Source organism: Bos indicus, chromosome 22 (assembly GCF_029378745.1).
Source record: "Bos indicus isolate NIAB-ARS_2022 breed Sahiwal x Tharparkar chromosome 22, NIAB-ARS_B.indTharparkar_mat_pri_1.0, whole genome shotgun sequence".
NCBI classification, from domain to species: Eukaryota; Metazoa; Chordata; class Mammalia; order Artiodactyla; family Bovidae; genus Bos; species Bos indicus.
In genome coordinates, this window is record NC_091781.1 from 23,345,031 (window position 1) to 23,369,396 (window position 24,366).

Here is a 24,366-nt window from a genome sequence, read left to right on the forward strand (position 1 = left end):
AAAGCTTTGGACCAAGCGGTAACAGACATCATGGACTAGTCACGGGGAGATGACAAGTAAGCACATCCCACCAGTGACAAAGCCAATCATGAGCCTGGGTTCTGCAGACAACCCTTGTGGCAACGACTGTCCTCCTTTCAAAACTGGAAAAACTATTAAGGCTGACACTGATGTCTGTGAGAACCAGAATGTGACAAAATAACCACCAAATTGCAGACTATAAAAGAGAAATTAGCCACACACCACGCTTGTTTAACTACAATTTGCAGAGCGCTGTCTTGGCAGAAGGAGGCCAGTTTGCAGAATTTTGTGCCATAAGATTTTGCCAACACCTGCCTTAGCTGGAATCTATGCTTGTAAATTAAACCACAGAAGGGACTTTTACCAGCTTCCACAGAGTGGGACTTACTACTGAAGAAAAACTGCAAAAGACTGTCTTATGTAGAGCTCCCACATGGCTGTTCTTGAGGAATAAGTCATATGATATAAAACCCATTTCTCTAAAAATATTTGGAAATATCTGATTAGGCATACTAGTTTCTTTGGCTGAGTTCAGAACTTTATTCTTTCAGGAAAGCCTTGTTTTGCCCTGGGTTGAAGGAGACACTGTAGGATCGAGGGGACTGTCCAAGGACTCTCTATCACTGCTCATTCCCTGATCACTGAACTCCCCTGAGTTAGAGCCAACAATTGTGCAAACAAGAACTTCCCCAGTGCTGGAAAAGAAGAATAAGACACTTGAAGGTTGTCTATCACTTGTTACATGTGGGGTTTTAATTGACTTCAAAAACCTGTGAGAATGACTTCCCTCATGGTCCAGTGGCTAAGACTTCGTGCTCCCAATACAGGGGACCTATCTGGTCAGGAACCTAGATCCCACATGCTACAGCTAAAGATCCTGCAAGCTGCAACTAAGACCAGCTGCTGCTGCTGCTGCTGCTAAGTCGCTTCAGTCGTGTCCAACTCTGCGCGACCCCATAGACGGCAGCCCAACAGGCTCCTCCGTCCCTGGCACAGCCATAAATAAATAAACAAACAAATACATACATATATACATATATTTCTCCCACAGAGAAATCTGTGGGAGGCGAAAACAAATCCCACTGTTTGACCTAATTCAAACCTGCATCTCTTTCCTTACTTCTCAACAGTTACAGTGCAGAGATAATCTGAGCTATTCCAGCAAGGGGGCTTCCCTGGTGGCTCAAATGGTAAAGAATCTGCCTGCAATGCAGGAGACCTGGGTTCAATCCTTGGGTTCCAGAAAGCTGGATCCTCTGAAAGTAGAGTAGCTATTTATCTGTGCTTGCCTGGGACAGTCCTGATTTGTAACAAGTTCTGAAGTAATTTGCTAAGAGTTTGCCATTTGGGCAATTAATTATAAATCCACCACCTTTTAGGTGAAAGAAAGCCAACTTTGGTCTTTTTGTGATGAAGTACATTTATATTCTTACTACTAAAATTTCTCTCTACTTGAACTAAACTCTCTCTCCCTCTAATTTGTATACTGTGGTCCTAGTTCAAGTCTTTGGAGCCACAAAGAACAAGTCTTGATGGACAGTCTTCAAGTATTTAAAGATATTATCGTGTGGTCAGAGATGAACAAGGTTAATAATATTTTGTACACAGAGACAGCAAAGATTTTATTTAGGTTTTGTGAGACACTCAATCTCTGATTCAACTCTGCCATATAGCTAGAAAGTATTCATAGACAATATGTAAACAAATAGGCATGGCTATGTTCCAGTGAGATTTTATTTACAAAAATGGTGGTGGGTTGTGTGTAGCCCATGAACTAAGGGTTGGCTAGGCACTGGGCTTAGAAGAAATGGGGAAGATAGCAAAGTTTGAGAGAGTTGACAGAATTAATAAATTATAGAACTAACAAGATTTCACCAAGTTTTCCATGCTCAATCACTTACAAGTAAAATAGAGAATGTGATTAAAAATAAGATATCCTTAACAATAGTAACACAAATTACAGATAATTAGGAGTTAAGTAGAAATACCTAACATTTCTGTGGAGAAAAATGTTAAACTTTATTTACAAAAGCAGGCCATGGGCAAGATCTGCCTACAGGAGGAAGTTTGCCAACTCATGGTTTAAGCAAATACTGTGTCCACTTCCTGGAATTCTTATCCTCCCTGTTAGATGGAAGCTTCAGCTGATTTCCAAGACCAGGCCAGGCTTCCTTACATGCATATCTTGATTATATGCATAATCTCATGGTACCTTCACTGGTCCTGGACAGCTCTGATCAGAGCTGAAGCTTAAATAATCCTGCTTTAATTCGCCATCCACCCTAAACTGGCCCCATTCCGTCTGTAATTAGGCTCCTAAGCCAGGCCACCATCTAAGAGGACATAGAAAGACTTCTGCATCCCTAGTGACAAGAATACAACTGGCACTCAATGAACATTTCTTGGTTAAGTTCGGTTCACTTCAGTCGCACAGTCGTGTCCAACTCTTTGCAACCCCATGGACTGTAGCATGCCAGGTTTCCCTGTCCATCACCAACTCCCAGAGCTTACTCAAACACATGTTCATTGAGTTAGTGCTGCCATCCAACCATCTCATCCTCTGTCATCCCCTTCTGCTCCTGCCTTCAATCTTTCCCAGCATCAGGGTCTTTTCAAATGAGTCTGTTCTTCCTATCAGGTGGCCAAAGTATTGGAGTTTCAGCTTCAGCATCAGTCCTTCCAATGAATATTCAGGACTGATTTCCTTTAGGATGGACTGGGTGGATCTCCTTGCAGTCCAAGGGACTCTCAAGAGTCTTTTCCAACACCACAGTTCAAAAGCATCAATTCTCTGGCGCTTAGCTTTGTTTATAGTACAACTCTCACACTGATACATGACTACTGGAAAAACCATAGCTTTGACTAGATGGACCTTTGTCGGCAAAGTAATGTCTCTGCTTTTTAATATGCTGTCTAGGTTGGTCATAGCATTTTTTGCAAGGAGCAAGCGTCTTTTAATTTCATGGCTGCAATACCATCTGTGGTGATTTTGGAGTCCCCCCAAAATAGTCTGTCACAGTTTCCATTGTTTCCCCATCTATTTGCCATGTAGTGATGAGACCAGAGGCCATGATCTTACTTTTCTGAATGTTGAGTTTTAAGCTAACTTTTTAACTCTCCTCTTTAACTTTCATCAAGAGGCTCTTAGTTCTTTGCTTTTAGCCATAAAGGGGTGGTATCATCTGCATATCTGAGGTTATTGATATTTCTCCCAGCAATCTTGATTCCAGCTTGTGCTTCATCCAGCCTGGCATTTCACATGATGCACTCTTCATAGAAGTTAAATAAGCAGAGTGACAATATACAGCCTTGATGTACTCCATTCCCAATTTGGAACCAGTCTGTTGTTCCATGTCCAGTTCTAAATGTGGCTTCTTGATTTCTCAGGAGGCAGGTCAGGTAGTCTGGTATCCCCATCTCCTTCAGAATTTTCCACAGTTTATTGTGATCCACACAGTCAAAGGCTTTGGTGTAGTCAATAAAGCAGAAGTAGATGTTTTTCTGGAACTCTCTTGCTTTTTCAAAGATCCAACAGATGTTGGAAATTTGATCTCTGGTTCCTCTGCCTTTTCTAAAACCAGTTTGCACATCTGGAAGTTCACGGTTCACATACTGTTGAAGCCTGGCTTGGAGAATTTTGAGCATCAGTTTGCTAGTGTGTGAGATGAGTACAATTGTGAGGTAATTTGAACATTTTTTGGCACTGCCTCTCTTTGGGATTGGAATGAAAACTGACCTTTTCCAGTCCTTTGGCCACTGCTGAGTTTTCCAAATTTGCTGGCATATTGAGTGCAGCACTTTTACAGCATCATTTTTAGGGTTTTAAGTAGTTCAACTGGAATTCTATCACCTCCATTAGCTTTGTTTGTAGTGATGCTTCCCAAGCCCCACTTGACTTCGCATTCCAGGAAGTCTGGCTCTAGGTGAGTGATCACACCATCGTGGTTATCTGAGTCATGAAGATCTTTTTAATATAATTCTTCTGTACATTCTTGCCACCTCTTCTTAATATGTTATGCTTCTGTTAGGTCCATACCATTTCTGTCCTTTATCGAGCCCATCTTTGCATGAAATGTTCCCTTGGTATCTCTAATTTTCTTGACAAGATCTCTAGTCTTTCCCATTCTCTTGTTTTCCTCTATTTCTTTGCACTGATCACTGAGGAAGGCTTTCTTGTCTCTCTTTGCTATTCTTTGGATCTCTGCATTCAAATTGGCATATCTTTCCTTTTCTCCTTTGCCTTTAGCTTCTCTTCTCAGCTACTTGTAAGGCCTCCTCAGACAACCATTTGGCCTTTTTGCATTTCTTTTTCTTGGAGATGGTCTTGATCACTGCCTCCTGTACAATGTTACGAACTTCCGTCCATAGTTCTTCAAGCACTTTGTCTATCAGATCTAATGTCTTTAATCTGTTTGTCACTTCCACTGTATAACCATAAGGGAATTGATTTAGGTCATACCTGAATGGTCTAATGGTTTTCCCCCACTTTCTTCAATGTAAGTCTGATTTTTGCAATAAGGAGTTCATGATCTGAGCTACAGTCAGCTTCTGGTCTTATTTTTGCTGATTGTTTAGAGCTTCTCAATCTTTGGCTGCAAAAAATACAATCAGTCTGATTTTGGTATTGACCATCTGGTGATGTCCATGTGTAGAGTAATCTCTTGTGTTGTTGGAAGAGGGTGTTTGCTATGACCAGAGAGTTCTCATGGCAAAACTCTGTTAGCCTGTGCCCTGCTTCATTTTGTACTCCAAGGCCAAACTTACCTGTTACTCCAGGTATCTCTTGATTTTTCATTTTTGCATTCCAGTCCCCTATAATGAAAAGGACATGCTTTTTGGGTGTTAGTTCTAGAAGGTCTTGTAGGTCTTCATAGAACCATTCGACTTCAGCTTCTTCAGGATTGCTGGTTGGGGTACAGACTTGGATTACTGTGATACTGAATGGTTTCCCTTGGAAATGAACAGAGATCATTCTGTCACTTTTGAGATTGCACCCAAGTACTGCATTTCAGATTCTTTTGTTGACTATGAAGGTTACTCCATTTCTTGTAACGGATCTTGCCCTCAGTAGTAGATATAATGGTCATCTGAGTTAAATTCACCCATTGCAGTCCATTTTATTTCACTGATTCCTAAAATATCAATGTTTCTTGGTCAAAGGCATCATCAAATGAATGCCCAGGTCATCTCTATTCTAGGCTGGACATCTCTCCTGTCCTCTTTCATTTGAAATCCCTATCTATAAATGTGTTTCCTGGAACTCAGTTCAATAATTCCAATAAGAATGAAACTTTAGACCTTTCATTAATTTGTAGTTGTCTAAGACTAGAGATTCCCAGGGGCTCTGACCACATCTTTTTATTTTATAGTGTCAAACACACAATGGGTACTTAACAGATGCTTTCTAACTGACCAGTGAAGTGACCATCCACCAGCTTTGGCCCCATGGACCTGTAATGAATCTGACTACGCCTGAGGTCTAGAGCTGACTCCAAGTTCCTAAGTTTGTCAAGGCTTCAAAATATTAAGACACCATTAAATCAGATTAGCAGTGGCAGTTTAGCAAAATGTCTCACATCCTTTAGTCATTTAGATGTTTTTCTCACAAAACATGTTTTACACCCAAAGATCCTCAAATGTGGTATTAATGCAAGATATGATTGCTGTGACAAAACCACAGAAAAGATGTAATTAGAAATGAGAGTTAAATAAAGAAATGTGTTTGAGGATAAACTTTGCTGCTAAGTCACTTCAGTCGTGTCTGACTCTGTGCGACCCCATAGATGGCAGCCCACCAGGCTCCCCCGTCCCTGGGTTTCTCCAGGCAAGAACACTGGAGTGGGTTGCCATTTCCTTCTCCAATGCATGAAAGTGAAAAGTGAAAGCAAATTCGCTCAGTTGTGTCCGACTCTTAGCGACCCCATGGACTGCAGCCTACCAGGCTCCTCCATCCATGGGATTTTCCAGGCAAGAGTACTGAAATGGGGTGCCATTGCCTTCTCCAAGAATAAACTTTAGATCTTAGGTAATATAAAAATCTTGTGCAAGTCAAGGACACATCTCTGCTTGTTCCCCAGGCAGAAGTTTTGTCCTTCTCAGTCTAAAGTTTAAGTCATCAAAAAGTGTTGTAGATCAAGTTTACAATCAAAAAATGATTGTCTTAATGACTAGTTTTTTAAATCTGACAGCTAGGCTAATTAAATGGCCTACAATTGAAGCAGATCTATTCAAGAACACAACATCATGTCTGTTAAGGTTCACTTGAGGATCTAACCCAATTTGGGGCAATATTAGGAAAGTTTACCATGAACAGATGGTAGCATCATAGTGAAGAATACATTACACTACACAGATAACCCAGAATACTCTGGAATATTCTATTTTTCTCTTTCACACTTTTCAGTCATTGATCTTAAACTTGGCAATTTGAAGCAAATGTAGTCTTCTGAGCCACTAGGAGATCTAATGGTCATTGAGGTGAAGGTTCACAAAATGGTCCATGATATTCTAGTTTTGCACTAGGATTCATTGTTAGTGCTAGGAAGAAATGTAATCCAATGAACAATATCTATGTGTTGAGCTGTGTTTGATATCATGTGGCCTATGCAAATGCTGAAACTGGAATAAAGCAAGGTAGACTGGAATCTCAGAAGTAAACACAGAAGAACCCTTAGACATAACTTATTACAAATCCCTCATTTTTATAGCTTAAGAATATTGAGGACAAACGAAGTGACAGGTTTTGTCTCACGTTAGTGGCAGATGTGGGACCACAGCCCAGAATCCTATGGCTTTTTTCCTTCCTGATTTTTAGTGCTACCCTTCTTTTCCTGCATCCTAGGGGACACCACAACAAATAAGACAAAGCTGGTTGGCATCAATCATGGACGCTCTTAATCCTACGTTCAGCACACCTATTTCTGTTCTACCTTAGGCTGCTCTGAAACTCTAGGCTTCTGCGGTTATCAGCCGGGCTCCTGTCCAGTAGGTTAAAATTTTATGTACACAGAAAACAATAAATGCTTTGGTGCTGAAGCATTCAAAACTTTGCTTGAATGCAAAGTTTTCATGGCTAATTAAAATAAAGCTTGGGGAAATGGGTCAGGGCTTGGGAAAAAATGGTCAGCTATTTTGGTTATATTGAAAACACCAATTTTTAATAATTTAAATTTACAGTGAAGTATAATAATATTCAAAAAGTGGTTTAAATTTTAACTTCACAAAGACAATATATTTTGTGTATATAAACACATGTATATTTATACACACATATCCTACATGTATAAGTTTATCAATGTATATAAATATAGGAAAGGAGAAGGGAAAGAAAGAGACACAGAGAGTGAACTTGAAATTCTAAGATAGGAAAAATCCAGTGTTTCCTATTCCCTAGCAGCTCTTCTGTTGAGAGTTCTAATTAGGGATAATATTCAAAAACATTCAACAACCAATGTGCAAAGCAAGGATCCATCAGATACACACTCGCTGTAAACTGTTCAACATTTGCCTTGGTTCTAATAAGCAAACTAAGGAACTGCCGAACCAGTCCCTAGCCAGTCTCACGGGAAACACAGAAAAAAGGCAAGGGCCATACAGTAATTTTTCATGCTCAGTTATGTACCTGTGCATATAAAGTACATAAACAACCTCGCAGACATTATCTCATTTTCCCAAGACTGTCCTAATCTCTGCTAGTTTTTTCCCATCTTTAGCCATTTTAGAGCAAGTTAGGGGTGATGACTAAAGACAGAAAAAAAATATAGCTATTATGATTATTACATAAATCTATGATTTCTTTCATAGTTATGCTACTTTGGTATGGGTAGCCTATTACCTTTGTTTATGGAAATAAGAGGTACAGTTCTTTACAATCTGTGTAGGAAGCACACGATAGAGCAAACTCATGGTCATTAATAACAAGCAATTAGGCTAATATTGATCCATGGACTAGTTTAGTATCTCTGGTAAAAAAAATAATTATGATCTATTTTTCTCAATGAAATATTTTTCTTTCACGGTACCCAAGCAACAGGTGCCCTCTCCCATATGATAGGTTATTTTATTGTTTCAAGCAAATTTTAAAATATCTAGATAAATAAATAAAAACTCTGGTATAAAATTCTCTCATATTTGTCTAGCTCTCAGTTTTATACTACTTTCTAGAGATGAACACTACACATAATATATAGTTATTTAGAATTCCCAAAATAAAAATTTCAAAAATCACAACATAAATAGGTGAATCTAGAGACCCAAAAAGCTTTTCTGAACCTCAGTTAAATAGTATGGTGACTGGGGGCCAAGAATTTGATCCCACTGCTGTTTTGACTTATTTCTCTCATTCTTAGTTTCCTTCTTTCTGGAAGAATAAGAATAAATTGGGGGATCTCTAAGTGCCTTTTAGGTCCAGTAATCTGTAGTTATCCCTTTTACCAAACATTAAAAAAAAAATTGAACAGTCTCTAATCATTGCATAAAAATGAGAAAACACAGAGAAGCAGAAAGAAAAAAAATTAAGAACTGAACATTTTACTACTAAAAGTTGACTGCTTTAAGGTTTATGACTGTTAGCATTATGTAGAGTTGGATTTCCGTTTTCTCTATCATTATCCACAAACATTTTTAAAACAAGGATAATGTTATCTACTTACTCTGTATAATCTGTTTTTTTTTAAAGCATAATTTGTGGAGCATATCTTAGGGAAGTTCTTGATGCTGTACTGCTGTTTTGTCACTGTTCAAAGCACTTTACACATAATTTCACACACAGAGTGAGCTCTGAGGTAGGTATTGCTACCCTCATTTGACTGATGACGACACAGCACAGTGAGGTTGTTCAACTGATGTTCAAGGTCACATCCCTGATAAACGGCGGGGCTGGATTCCACTCAGGGAACCCGGCTCACCTCTACACTTCCCTGCTCTACATTTCAGTCATTGATCTGAGATGTAGGAAGGCGTGAGGCATGTGAAGAGTTGAGGAAAAAGGAACAGCAAGTACAAAACCCTTGCAGAACCTCAGTGTATTAGGGGTTAGGACCTAAAGAGGGTTAGTGGGATCAACATGGGACACATGGCCCTCGATTTCCAACTGGAACATGGGTTGACAGGAGTTGTCCACTTTCTTCTGACTCACTGTAAACTTTAGGGCTGGAAACAATCCCAGTCTAGATTGCTCAGCTAAAACTCTAGAAAAAAAAATAACCTGAGTATTGAGGATATCTAGTTCTTTAAGCTACATTTGTCTACATCTGCACTTTGCTAGGGAAATGGTAAGCCATGTCAATTAGTGCAGTGCAGGCAACAAGCTCCCTTGCCTTGCTTATTCATATTTCAGAGACAGAAGGAGGATATGAAATTCTGAGTGAGCTTCAATTACCAAGATGCTTGTGCAAACTCCATACTCAGCTTATGCTCACCAGTCTAATATACAGTCACTAACTACCAGATTGCGCAGAATGATAATTTCATTGATTTTACTCCCACAGCATACATTTTCACAAGAATGTCATCTTTGTTTTGCAATGTTTTCTTGATTTATATTTCCCCTTTTCTCTTACCTCCACAAAAGAGGTAAAGAAATAATCTATTTTGAGCCTAGTAATGCAGTTTGAGTATCCATTTTATGTACTGCTGCCTAAATGGGAAAGATATATTATGAATTTTCACCAACAACTTTCATGGAAATTAGGAATCAATGGGCATTAATTGCTGAAGAATGAGATCCTTAGCTTGTTAATTTTGTGATAAAATATTCTCATAAAAAACATCTGTCATCTGTATGAAGATATACTAGGCAAGTCGAGATAAATCCAAAAGATAAGCAGAAGGCAGTGTTTGGCCAGGCTGAGGACTTCCTGTGTTCCTGAACGTATGTTCTTTCTTTCTGAAGCAGCTACTCTGGGTGGTATTTCTCCTGGGCTGTGTCTTAGTGCATCAGAGTCAATATTCGATTATATTGTCTCCTTGACATACCAACTAAACTGAGCAGACTGAACAGACATTTTGGCATAAGTGTATTATGGGCAAAGGCCAGAGGGGCTATATTTTTAAAATAATTTTGTACAAAATGTCCCTGAAACACATATGTTGAAACAGAATTTTTATCCTTAGGTCCAGAGAGATAGCACTGATAGCTTCTGAAAGAATAGATCCCTTGCCTATGTTTCTTGTTAAAATGATGAGAGTTTTCAGTTTTATTTACTATAACTCAGCTTAATGCAACATATCCATTTAGCATTTGCCATGTGGCAAGCACTGTGCTGGGCCCTTACACCAAACCGGATGAAAGCCGTGGTGTGAGTTTGATCACATGGCATTGGGTAATATGAACAGACCAGATGCATATTATGAAAGAGAGATGGAATATTATGATAGACAGACTAAGAAGCACCAAATAAACAATTCTTTCTTTTGCCAGGGGAGAAGTCATGCTTTGTAATAAAGACTAAAGTAATTCTGATGCTCCCTTGTAAACCCATTCAGTAAAACCATTTCAGTAAATGGCGTTTCCAACCATCCAGCTGCCATGCTAGAAACCCATGTGTCATCCTTGATTTTCTCTTCCACCACCTCTCACATCCCAGGTGTCAGCAAGTCCTGGCAGCTCCACCTGCAAATGATGTCCTGTCTCCACAACCTTCTCTTCTCTCCAGGGCCACCTGCTAATTCAAGCTGCCATCAGTGACTGATTGAATTACAGCAACAGTCTTTAAGTGGACTTCCAGTTTTGACTCTTGCTTTTCTTAAAAGTCCACTTGCCACACAGTAGCTAAGCAATCTTTTTTTAAAAAAATATACATAACTCTGTTATATAAAATCCTCTATTGGCTTCTCACTGCACTTGAAATAAAATCCAGTCTCCAACATCAACTCAAACCACCCTCTACACTGGTCATTATGCTCCATGAGGCTCATATTCTCTTTGCTCTCTGAACATGCCAGTAATTTTATTTCTAGCCCTCAGGGCCTTTGCATGTGATGCTAACTCAGTCTGAAATGCTCCTCCCTCTGACTTTCACAGGACCAACTTCTTATCATTCGGGCATCAGTTCATGTCACCCCCTCAGAAAGGTTTTGCATGACAACCCTATCTAAATTAATCTTTCTGCCCCCACAGAGTCTCTGTGTCAGCATACTCCTTTATTTATTACTATCTAAAATAACTGCATTTGGCATTTTGTTTAGGTTTATTTGTTTGTTTTTACCTAAATCCTTTGCAGAACTTAAATGCCACGAGGAGGGGTTTGTGGTTTTTGTTCACTGCTCCCAAAGTAGTGCTGTCACATAGCAAGTGCTAAATAAACGTATGTTAAATGCATGAAAAAGTAATTGAATGACTGAAATCCGTATTTTTTGCCCCCACATTCCACAATTTGGCCTATGCTTTAAGGATGACCATCCTTTCTCTGCAGAGTTGATTTGAGAAGGACCTGACAGCACAGTTGGGTGGAGCCGGTGAGACAGGTGATCTCCTGGAGAAAGCAATATATGTGAAGAAGCTGGAAGGATCAGTGTAAGTTAGTCAAGGGACCAAGAGAATGAAGCGTATTTCAAGAAGAGGGAACAGAATACATAAAAAGACTCACAGTGGGGAAAAGGCATGATGTTATTAAAGTCTGGCATACAAATTGGTAAGACTGTCTTCAAAAAGCACATGATGAATCACCATACACTGTCATGTCATCCATCTGAGTAAGTAAGGTGAAATTCATCTATTTTCTTGAAGTATTCTCACAAAAATGTGGGAACATAAAACTATCTCCAGTAAGACTTGACATTTCTACATTTCACTGTGGTTGGAATTATGTCTTCAATACCACACACCCAGAACATATTTGGATAACTTAAAACTTGCTTCTGGACACTGAAAACTAAATTACATAGAGCTGACTGATAAGCTAATTGATCAACCTTCTACTTCATTTTGTCTGTGTACACAATTTAAGTGTGAAGAAATGGACTCACATTGCATTGAGGATGAAATTAGAAATTATATTTCTAGTAAGTCTTGCAAAGTGGATTCATGGGTTTATTTCTTACACAAGTGTAGAAAATATAGGTAGTGAATGTAAAAACATTCAATTTTTCTTAAATGTAATTGAGACAGTTAAGCTTTGTGTGCCAATAACATAACTTCCCAAACTCAACCTATGAGCACAAAAAATAATTCTGAAAATCCCTTAGAAAACTCACCATCGTTTCTCAATATCAGTGGTGTGGGTGGTCCCAGGACTTTTTGGTTTGTCACTGTATTTGTAACCACACAAGTATAATTTCCAACATCTGATTTTTCTACTTTGGCAATATATAGATTCCCAGTCTCTTGAGAAACGAAGCGGCGATTATCCTGATAGGAGGGGTATTCATTGAAAATCCAGGCATAGCTGAGCTCTGAAAGCAAAAGGAATCATCATTATAAACATGTCTTTTATAAGAACTTTACTGTATTCATGAAAGAACTGGTCAAGTTAAAAATTCACACTGTTGCCCAATGATCCTTTTTCAGCCTGCTAAATATCAACAGGAAAAAATAACAGTCTCCTAAATCATTTTACCAGTCTTCCTACCATCAGTCAATAAGATTTTATTTCTATAGAACTAGAAGGTACACTGATCACTGATGGAGAAGTCCAATCTCTTTAAATCAGGGAATAAGCATTATAGTTCACTAAGCATGGCTAAGCACCATATAATACTTACAGAGCTAAAGCTCAAACTACAGACACACAGAGTCCACAGTCTTGATATACCCTGGAAACTACTCATATGACTCCTTTCATCTGACATGCAATAATCATAATAGTATATCATGGTGCAACATACTCACACAGCACTTTATGGTTTCCAGTATAGTTTATAGGTTTCCATTAACTGAGAAATTCTGACACAGAGGATCAGACTGTCTAATCCAAACTCAGCCACAGCTAGAGACAGAATAATTCCTGATTCTCAATCTAGTCTTTCCCCAGTGCCTTACTATTGATGCATATTCTTACTCCTTTTTCACTTGTGATGTTGAACTCTTTCCCCATTATTTTAGTGAGATGGTGATTTAATATTGTAGCAAATACTCATTAAATATAATACAATGATTAGTTGGCTGGTCCCATAAATGCAAATCTGCATTTTAACACATTATTGACTAGAAATGTATTACAGCCATAGGCATTAGTCTGAAACAATCCCCTGATCAATAATGTGTTAAAAAATTAGCTGAAAAAATTATTATATCTGTATAAAGTAGCCATCAAAGAGCAACCTTTTCACAAATACTTATCCAACACAGAATGCCAATGGGAAGAATGTAATAGGCAGTCATACTTGAAAATGTTCCTTTGAAAATTCTCATTTTTCTGGAGAATTAGGTGAATGTTTTGTGAATGAGCACATTAACCCATGCTTTCAATTTCAGAAAAGAAACCTAAGTGACAGCGAGTTTAAATGATTTGCTGCAGTGAACTATTGTGCTCTGAGGAAATCAAACTTCTTTAGCTCCAGGCATTTCATGATTCCTCTCTTTAAAGTGTGATCTTCAGATTTGTTCAAAGCTGGAGAAGTGATATAGCAGCCATGGGCACTGATTAGCCAACATGCCCTGTTTTATTTTCTCAAGTTATTTTAGGCAGGAGGGGGAACAACTAGATGCAAAGGGAGCCTGTGGTTTCCGAACTAGTTGACTGAGTTCTTGTGTGCTGCTCTTCAATATGATTCTTGGCTAAATTCTAAATGCATGGATTGTCCTTGGAAAATGGCAGAAAGGTCACTTCAGCTTTGTACACAGAATGCTAATTATTGGAAAAGGCACTTTGTTGTTTAACACTTCAATGAGTCCTCAGTTGTAATTGACCTCAATAACTGAATGTGTGACAGGGAACATATTCCATCTTAATGATCCACTGTTTACATACAAAGGAGGGGGTCATGTAGATTGCTTTCCTTTTATTGCTGGATTATAACATTTCTGCATGCATTATTTTAGAGAGATACAATTATGTTTATATGAGAATAGCTAATCATTTTATTTACGCATATGCATGTAATTATAAGTAACCCCATGCTGATATCAAGAGGATATCCACTGTAAATAAGCAAGCTCTTCCCAGCAAGCTAGTTACTTTCTCAAGAAACTACAATTTGGGGGAAGGAATGGCCCCTCTAATAGGTTGTGAAGAAATACAATGTCATGTACCAATTTTGCCACAAAAACAGGAGATTCAACAAATAGCACAGTGCAATGTACTCCTCTCTCAATTTGGCATGTCAGTTTCAGGCAGAGCAAGTAATCACCAAGCCTCTCAAAAATATTCTCACATGAACAGTGAAGAGAACATTGCCTATCTCGTAATTAATTATAAGAGAGTTTTAGGAATAAATTAACATATCCAAAGTCACAAGGTATAAGTTAGAAAGTAATTTATCAGCAAAATATTAATCAACCCATATCTCTCCAAGGAGAGTTATAATCAAATATATAAACTATATACATATTTTTTTCCCTGAAGACATTTTTTAAAACTAATGCTACTGGCTAGTGCCACAAAACTTTCTGAATTTTGTAGAAGATGCATAGTTGGTAACTAGGAAGTTGCAGGAACCATGGATACCAGGATAAAAGACATTCACTTTGTTATTTTCCTAATTGGAATTAAAAAAAAAAAGACCAGAAGACCAAAATGCAAAACTGTATTTCATAAAGAAATCCATTTAAACACTCTGACTTAGTTTCAACTTAATCCAGCAAATGGGGATAATCATAAATGTGATACAGGCACGTAGTGAGGTTCAAGTTACGTGAAAGTCCTCTGAGTCATAAGCACATCTGAATCACTGAAAGTTAATCATTTTTAAAGTAAAAATATCAAACAACAATTATCATGTTGTTTGATTATAAGAATTTTGGTTTCACTGCTTGTTGTTCAAGCTGGTTTTAGAAAAGGCAGAGGAACCAGAGATGAAATTGCCAACATCTGCTGGATCATGGAAAAAGCAAGAGAGTTCCAGAAAAACATCTACTTCTGCTTTATTGACTATGCCAAAGCCTTTGACTGTGTGGATCACAATAAACTGTGGAAAATTCTGAAAGAGATGGGAATACCAGACCACCTGATCTGCCTCTTGAGAAATCTGTATGCAGGTCAGGAAGCAACAGTTAGAACTGGAAATGGAACAACAGACTGGTTCCAAATAGGAAAAGGAGTATGTCAAGGCTGTATATTGTCACCCTGCTTATTTAACTTATATGCAGAGTACATCATGAGAAACGCTGGACTGGAAGAAGCACAAGCTGGAATCAGGATTGCCGGGAGAAATATCAATCACCTCAGATATGCAGATGGCACCACCCTTATGCCAGAAAGTGAAGAGGAACTAAAAAGCCTCTTGATGAAAGTGAAAGTGGAGAGTGAAAAAGTTGGCTTAAAGCTCAACATTCAGAAAGCTAAGATCATGGCATCCGGTCCCATCACTTCATGGGAAATAGATGGGGAAACAGTGGAAACAGTGTCCGACTTTATTGTTTTGGGCTCCAAAATCACTGCAGATGGTGACTGCAGCCATGAAATTAAAAGACGCTTACTCATTGGAATGAAAGCTATGACCAACCTAGATAGCATATTCAAAAGCAGAGACGTTACTTTGCCAACAAAGGTCCGGCTAGTCAAGGCTATGGCTTTTCCTTTGGTCATGTATGGATGTGAGAGTTGGACTGTGAAGAAGGCTGAGCGCCGAAGAATTGATGCTTTTGAACTGTGGTATTGGAGAAGACTCTTGAGAATCCCTTGGACTGCAAGGAGATCCAACCAGTCCATTCTGAAGGAAATCAGCCCTGGGATTTCTTTGGAAGGAATGATGCTAAAGCTGAAACTCCAGTACTTTGGCCACCTCATGCGAAGAGTTGACTCATTGGAAAAGACTCTGATGCTGGGAGGGATTGGGGGCAGGAGGAGAAGGGGATGACAGAGGATGAGATGGCTGGATGGCATCACTGACTTGATGGACGTGAGTCTGGGTGAACTCTGGGAATTGGTGATGGACAGGGAGGCCTGGCATGCTGCAGTTCATGCGGTCTCAAAGAGTCAGACACGACTGAGTGACTGAACTGAACTGAACTTTAGCAGGAAATACAGGCAACCATAAACATATTCTGCAGGAATATAATAGAATAGAATAGAATAGAAATTCTCTACCCCCTACCTATCTCAAATTTAAAAACTTTATGTGACCAGAAGACTTTGAGAAGAATGGGATTAAATAAAGTTTAATAGATTTAAAAATTTCTCCTTTCAAGACCTGCAAGAGACTTTTAAAATGCCAATGTGCCTCAAATTTCTTACAGACTACTTAAGTCATGCAAACTTACTTGATGTAGAAGTGCCTCTCAACTCCTTCATCCACACACTCTTTTTCTAGAACATCTACTATACATCACAAATAGAGGTTGGGAAATGCTGAACTAATGCAATTTCAACTCAAGAAACAGTAAGTATAATATAAAAATTATTAGCTCTATTACTTCTGTTCTCAGGAAAGCCATTAAGTTACATTAAACAACAGAAAACAAGAAAATGTTGAATTAAAGTTGTAATAAGTTTCCCAAATTGTAATAGTAACATAATACTGTAGCCATTTTCAATGCTGTAGATAAAGGAACAAACCATAGTTCCAAACACAAGTATCAAATGGATTGTGCTAAGGATCCTAACTAACATCAGTTCAACATACAACATTTGTAAAACACTGTTAGTCCTAAAGTGTGAAGGTCAGCCAAAGAATCTCGGCTGGTTCACTGTTGAGATCATGTTGAGCTAAATGTTGAGACCCTTGAAGGGGGAAAATTTCTAAACATGATATTAATTAATCTTTATTGATCTATTTTTCTTCACAGCAAATAGTACTACCTGGAATACTGTACTTTCATTTGTCCACAAAAATTAGGAAGGGGCATGAATAATATAATGTAATGATAATGCAGACATCAAAGTAGGAAAAAATGTGTAGTAAGGATAAAAATTACCCAACAGATCACTTCTCTCTTAATTTTAAGGATATGAAAGAAGAACAAAGCTGAAGGTATCACACTCAAAATTTTCAAACTACACTACAAAGCTGCAGTAATTAAAACAGTTTGGCATTAGCATAGAAACAGGCACATGTATCAATGAAACAGAATAAAGAACCCAGATATAAACCTATAAAAATATGCTCAGTTAACTTACTGCAAAGGTGCCAAGAACATACCACAGGGAAAGGACAATAATTGAGTAAGTAGTGCTGGGAAAACAGCCATATGCAAAAGAATGAAACTGGATGGCTACCTTGTACTATACATGAATGTTAACTCAAAATAGATGAAAGATTTGCATTAATATCTGAAACCATAAACTCCTACAAAAAAAAAAATGGGAGTAAGGTCCTTGACATGGGTGTTGGACATGATTTTTTGAATCTGACACCAAAAACTAAAATAAGCAGGTGGGACTATATCAAACTAAAAAACAAATAAACAAACAAAAAAATTGCACAGTGAATGAAACCATCAATAAAATGAAAAGGCAACCTATTGAACAGAAGAGAATATTTGCAAATCATATATAAGATATAGTGTTAATATTCAAAATATGAAGAACTCCTACAGATTACCAGCATAAAAAAAAAGAAAAAAAGCTGATTAAAAAATGTGGGCAGATCCAAATGGACATTTTTCCAAAGAAGACATGTATCAATATAGCTAATTATCAGGGGGATGCAAATCAAAACCACAATGAGATATTTTCTCACACCTGTCAGACTGGTTATTATCAAAAAGACAGCAAATAGCAAGCAATGGTGAGGACATAGAGAAAAGGGAAACCTGTTGCTGGGAATGTAAATCAGTACAGCCACAAGGGAAACAGCATGGAAATTCTTCAAAAGATTAAAATGGAACTTCCATATCATCCAGCAATTCCACTTCAGGGTATTTACCTGAAAAAACCTAAAACACTAACCTGAAGAAATATCTGCATCCTCATGTTCACTGCAGGATCATTTAAAACAGCCAAGATACAGAAACAACCTAAGCATCCATTGGTGGATGAAAGGATAAACAAATCATATATAAATATAACGATACATATACATACATACACTTACACACAGAGAGAGTGGAATATTATTCAGCCATTACAAATAATTTAACCTTGCCATTTGGAACAATGTGCATAGACCTTGAGGGCATTATGCTGAGTGAAATAAGTAAGACAAATAAAGACAAATCTCATATGATCTCACTTATATGTGGACTCTAAAAATTAGACCAACAAACCAAGTTGTGGTTATGAAGAACAGATGGGCAATTGTCAGCGGGGGCTGATAGACTGGGATAAATGGGTATTAAAAAGGTAAAAAATAAGTTTATAAAATCTTAAAACTCCCTAGAAATTCTAATACCTCAACAGAAAGATAGCTATCATTTAGAATATATTTTCAATTCTAACCTATATGCCTGTAGGTTTTCATGATTTTAACCATAGCATAAATGTTGTTTAAAAAAAAAAACCAACAACAATCCATGTCTCTACAAATGACTAATTTCATTCCTTTTTATGGCTGAGTACTATTCCATTGTACATATGTACCACTACTCCTTTATCTGTTCCTCAGCTGATGGACATTTTACAGACTTTAAGTAAGTCAGAAAGAAAAAAATAAATATTGCATATTAATACATACACCTGGAATCTGAAAAAAAAAAAAAAAACCCTGAAAAAAATTGATGTAGGTGATCTTATTTATAAAGAAGAGAGAAAGACACAGACATAGAGAACAAACATATGGATACCAAGAGGGAAAGGGGGAGTAGGATGAAATGGGAGATTCATCCTATGTGTAAAACAGATCACTAATAAGAGCCAACTGCACAGCACAGGGAACTAAGTGCTCTGCGGGGACCTAAATGGATATATGTATATGTACAGCTGATTCAGTTTGCTGTACAGCAGAAACTAACACAAACTGTAAACCAACAATATACCGCAATAAAAATTAAATAAATAATTTAAAAAACCCAACAACCAAACAACACATACGACAGTTCTAAGGCCTAGAAAGGGTGAGAGTGGAGAGTCAGAAAGTGGCAAACCACACTGTATCTTAGGCCTTCTAGGTACATTCCCCTTCCGGTCGCTTAGTCGCTCATTCAAGTCCAACTCTCTGCGATTCCATGGACTGTAGCCCGCCAGGCTCCTCTGTCCATGGAATTCTCCAGGCAAGAATACTGGAGTGGGTTGCCATTTCCTTCTCCAGGACATCTTCCTGACCCGGGGACTGAACCCTGGTCTCCTGCATTGGTAGGCGCATTCTTTATAATCCGAGCCACCAAGGAAGCTCCCCCTTCCAGTGCTCCCTCCTGGAAGCAGTAAGAGCTTTTGAAATTTGAAAGTAAAGAGTTAGTGTTATATGACTCACCAAATGATGCCGTTTTCCCCTAAGAACTAAAGTCTATTTTTATCAGAGCAAAACATTAATTCAGTGGGTTGCATGAAATGCTATTCACATTCTGAAAAAATAAAGCCAAGTTAATAAAACAAAATAAACTCTTATATGCTGCAAAAAAAATATATCCCATTCAGTGTGATTTCCTTAGGGACTTACATGCAATATTTATCCTTATTCAAACTTGACAGATTTCTTTTGATAAGTTTTCATACACTAATTGCTCTGGAAGTGACAGACAGTTCCTGTCCCATTGGCAATTTGTATCAACTGGGTAAACAGATACTTGGAATATAATATTTAATAGACTGGGAAGTCTCTGATGCTCAACTGAAAAATAATGAGACTGGTTAGAATGTGATAGCTATTAAGGCAGAAGGACCTAGTGGTGGTTTTCTAACCTGTAGCATCTAAATCTTTGGGGAATTAACTATGAAATAACACTCTCTTAATTGGTTCCTTTTCCCTATCTTTGGGCCAACAGCAAAGGGTATTTGGCTATTATTTTTAAGAGAAGACATCAATCAAACAATTTTCAAATTCAGGTACTCATTGAGCAAATTAAGCCTCTGATTAGAGGCCTCAGGATGAATGCTCTTGTTCTTGATGCTGTCTAATTTCTTTCTAGAGTTGTATTATACTTCACGACATTCTGAGTCATGTCCCAAGGGGTAGCAAAAATGTCAGTTTTCAAAGATCCCTTTCTTAGTCCTCAAAGTTTTAAATCTGAAAGGGACCTAAGATCAACCCCTGCAATTTTACAGATCAAGAAGCTGAAGTCTAGAGAAATTACATGCCTGGATCACAGTCACACATTTGATATGTGGGAAGAAAGGGGATGATGGGGGTAGCTGCCATATTCAGAAGAGCTGGTTCATTAGACAGCTATATGTTACTCTCAGAATTTAATTTAATTTGGAGCTAGAAGAGATCAGTTTTCCTTATTTACACATTTAAACAGTATAACTAGATGCTGGGAAATATTGAGGGGAGGAAGAGAAGGGGACGACAGAGGATGAGATGGTTGGATGGCATCACCGACTCAATGCAGATGAGTTTGGGTAAACTCCAGGAGTTGGTGATGGACAGGGAGGCCCAGTGTGCTGCGGTCCATGGGGTTGCAGAGGGTTGGACACGACTGAGTTGCTGAACTGAACTGAACCCCTAAATTGGTCCCAGCCCTTGACAACTTGGTGTGCTGACATGGCTCTGGCTAAAAGGACCCCCGTGATAGATGCTCTGAGGCCCAGAGAACCTTGTTTAGACAGGTGCTCATCATCAAGCAGGACTTCCCAGGTTCAGAAACTGTTTCCATTATTCATTAGGCTGAGCAGAGTAGGGATGGCATGTATCTATCATTTGGACCAGCACTTGCTACACCTCCTCTCCATGGCAGACACTGAGAACTGACCATGCCAGACAGGTTCACACAGCGCTTCAGGCTGTTGCCGCCAATCAATTCATGTTGGGACATGAAGTCAAACCTTTTTGCCATCTTTACAAAAGTGATATAGGGGAAATGAAATGGTGACCATCTGAGGCAAGAATTAGATAAGACCCAGTGCTAAAACTGTTCAAACCTGTGGCAAGCATTTCTATAAATAAGCCTCCTGACTAATCCTTCTGACCAGTTGCTACATTCAATGATGTTTTTAGAATATGCTCTTCACTAGCTCAGATTTAGCAGTGGAGGTGTGGGAAGGAAGATGGGAAAAAGAGTATTTTAGTTACATGTACAGCTCTTGATATTGCTCTTGTGTATGGCTTACAATATCATCCATTTTATGGGTGACTTCTTGTTTATTTCTAGTTTATTAGGAAATTGGACATTTTTCTGATTATACATTTTCTTTAAATATTCATAGGTGGAAATTTAGGAATGTAACTCAAAGGCAATTTAACATGTTGCTTGGACAAAAAAAAAAAAAAAAAAAGCCAGAAATGAATGTATAAGAGTATGTGTATAAATCATTCAAATTTAAAGGTAAATGGAAAGGTTTGGACAAAATCTTGTACTTTGGAGTGGATTACTTTAGGGTATGTGCCCACATACCCAGAGGCAGATGCTAACTCTCCTGTGCTCTCAGTAATGGAGCAGTAAAAAAGTCTGAGAAATAATGCCTAGGCCTAGAGTCAGCAAATTTGCATATTTCAAGGGAAGAGGCCCTGTGGTTTTTAGACAGAGAAGCATCTTTTTTGTTAGCATGTTCAGACTTTTGAGTATAGGCAGGAAAGTGGTGGCACAAGGGATGGATTTAGCTGATACAAATGCGTGTGTCTTTTATGGCTTCACCTACTTTCAGTTCAGTTCAGCTGTCGCTCAGTCATGTCTGACTGTGCGACCCCATGGACAGCAGCATGCCAGGCCTCCCTGTCCATCAGCAACTCCCGGAGTTTACCCAAATTCATGTCCATTGAGTCAGTGATGCCATGCAACCATCTCATCCTCTGTTGCCTCCTTCTCCTCCTGCCTTCAATCTTCCCCAGCATTAGGGTCTTTTCAAATGAGTCAGCTCTTCACATCATGTGGCCAAAGCGTTGGAGTTTCAGCTTCAGCATCAGTCTTTCCAATGAACACTCAGGATTGATCTCCCTTAGGATGGACTGGTTGGATCTCCTTGCAGTCCAACGGATTCTCAAGTCTTCTCTAACACCACAGTTCAAAAGCATCAATTCTTTGGTGCTCGGCTTTCTTTATAGTCCAACTCTCACATCCATACATGACTACTGGAAAAACCATAGCCTTGACTAGACGGACCTTTGTGGGAAATCAATGTCTCTGCTTTTTAATATGCTGTCTAGGTTGGTAATAACTTTTCTTCCAAGGAGTAAGCCTCTTTTAATTTCATGGCTGCAGTCACCATCTGCAGTGATTTTGGAGCCCCCCCCCCCCAATAATCACTATTTCCCCATCTATTTGCCATGAAGTGATGGCACTGGATGCCATGATCTTTGTTTTTTGAATGTTGAGTTTTAAGCCAACTTTTTCACTCTCCTCTTTCACTTTCATCAAGAGGCTCTTTAGTTCCTCTTCACTTTCTGCCATAAGGGTGGTGTCATCTGCATATCTGAGGTTATTGATATTTCTCCCCACAATCTTGGTTGCAACTTGTGCTTCATCCAGCCCAGCATTTCTCATGATGTACTCTGCACATAAGTTAAATAAGCAGGGTGACAATATACAGCACTGACGTACTCCTTTTCCTACTTGGAACCAGTCTGTTGTTCCATGTCCAGTTCTAACTGTTGCTTTTTGACCTGCACACAGATTTCTTATGATGCAGGTCAGGTGGTCTGGTATTCCCAACTCTTTCAGAATTTTCCAGTTTATTGTGATCCACACAGTCAAAGGTTTTGGCATAGTCAATAAAGCAGAAGTAGATGTTTTTCTGGTACTCTCTTGCTTTTTCGATGATCCAGTAGATGTTGGCAATTTGATCTCTGGTTCTTCTGCCTTTATTAAAACCAGCTTGAACATCTGGAAGTTCATGGTTCATGTATAGCTGAAGCCTGGCTTGGAGAATTTTGATAGTTCATCAAGCACTCTATCAGATCTAGTCCCTTAAATCTATTTGTCACTTCCACTGTATAATCATAAGAGGTTTGATTTAGATCTTACCTGATCACCTGCTTTAGAAATTTTGAAAACCAAATATGCATTTAGATACTGAGGTTTTCTTGAAGCTCAAACACGGTTCTCAACTCTCAGTGCTTAAGAGGAATCAAGGAGATTTACATACTACTCCAGTGGGTCCCAGGTGGAGTGAGCTCCAGAATCATTAGAAGGGCTTGTTATCACACAGGTGGCTGGGTCCCACCCCTAGAGTCTCTTATTCAGGAGACTGAGATGGGGATCAAGAATCTGCTCCTAGGTGATGCTGTCACTGCTGGTTTAGAGATGTCACTTAGACAAACACTCCTTTAAAAGATTTGGAGAAACACTCTTTTAAAAGGTTTGAATACATTAGGCTTTCATTCCATCAGGAAAAAAATTGGCAGAACAAAGTACCAGCTTCCCAGTGGAAAGCACGCAAGAGGTCTCCAGTTTGCCATTGTCTTTTTCAATCCCTACTGTCCCCCAGGCTCATATTACTCATGCAGTTGAGCTTGGGAGCTCTGCTCTGGTATCTAGAAGGAAAGACAAATCAAGACGGGAGTGGCCCTTAGCTGCATGCTCTTGTTAGCATGAGAATGGTACTGGAGACCATAAACACACTAGCCATTCTGAGTATTTTGACGGAAGACAAGGAATGATCCGGCCTGTTGAGTGTGGTCAAACTAGTAAGGACAAAGCACAGCATGAGTGGACTATTATGGGCAGATGAAAATACTCTTCATAGGGGATTACAAGATACTGATTTCAGTTATTTGTTAAATATATAGCATATAAAGCTGGGATTAGGAAATGGCAACCCACTCCAGTATTCTTGCCTGGAAAATCCCATGGTCAGAGGAGTTGGACAAGACTGAACTACTGAGCATAATATTTAAAGAAGTTAAGGTATCACCATATTTTATGAAGAGCTCAAACAATAGCCAAAGTCTGAGAAATATTAATCCCCTGAAGCATAGATACCCTTCAACAGCGAAGTATAAAATGTGTGAAAACCACGTAAAAGGTAGAGTTTGATGCCCAGTGCTTGAGAGAATACAACTTTTCCTTGGGTGGTGGGAGAAGAGAAGAACATCAGATGACAACATTCTTTCAGCTTAATATTTATGCCCTCTTCATACAATGCCCTCTCCCAGATCTCAGATTTCTCTAGAATGATTACATTTCCTGTTGCAAGTGGAAGGGCAAATCCAACCAGCATACCAGTCCTGTTTTTGTTTGTTTCTATGCTTGTTTCAACATTACTTCTCTATTGGCTT

General features: G+C 38.7%; 1 protein-coding gene across 7 annotated transcripts in view; it reads right to left on the reverse strand.

Moving 5' to 3' along the window:
* CNTN4 (contactin 4) overlaps positions 1–24,366 on the reverse strand; it is a 1,025,129-nt gene that overhangs the window by 203,129 nt on the left and 797,634 nt on the right. For all 7 annotated transcript variants that reach the window (XM_070776310.1, XM_019985102.2, XM_070776305.1 and 4 more), the window contains one exon: positions 12,217–12,414. In XM_070776310.1, the coding sequence (XP_070632411.1) occupies positions 12,217–12,414 (198 nt within the window). The remainder of the gene's footprint in view (positions 1–12,216; positions 12,415–24,366) is intronic.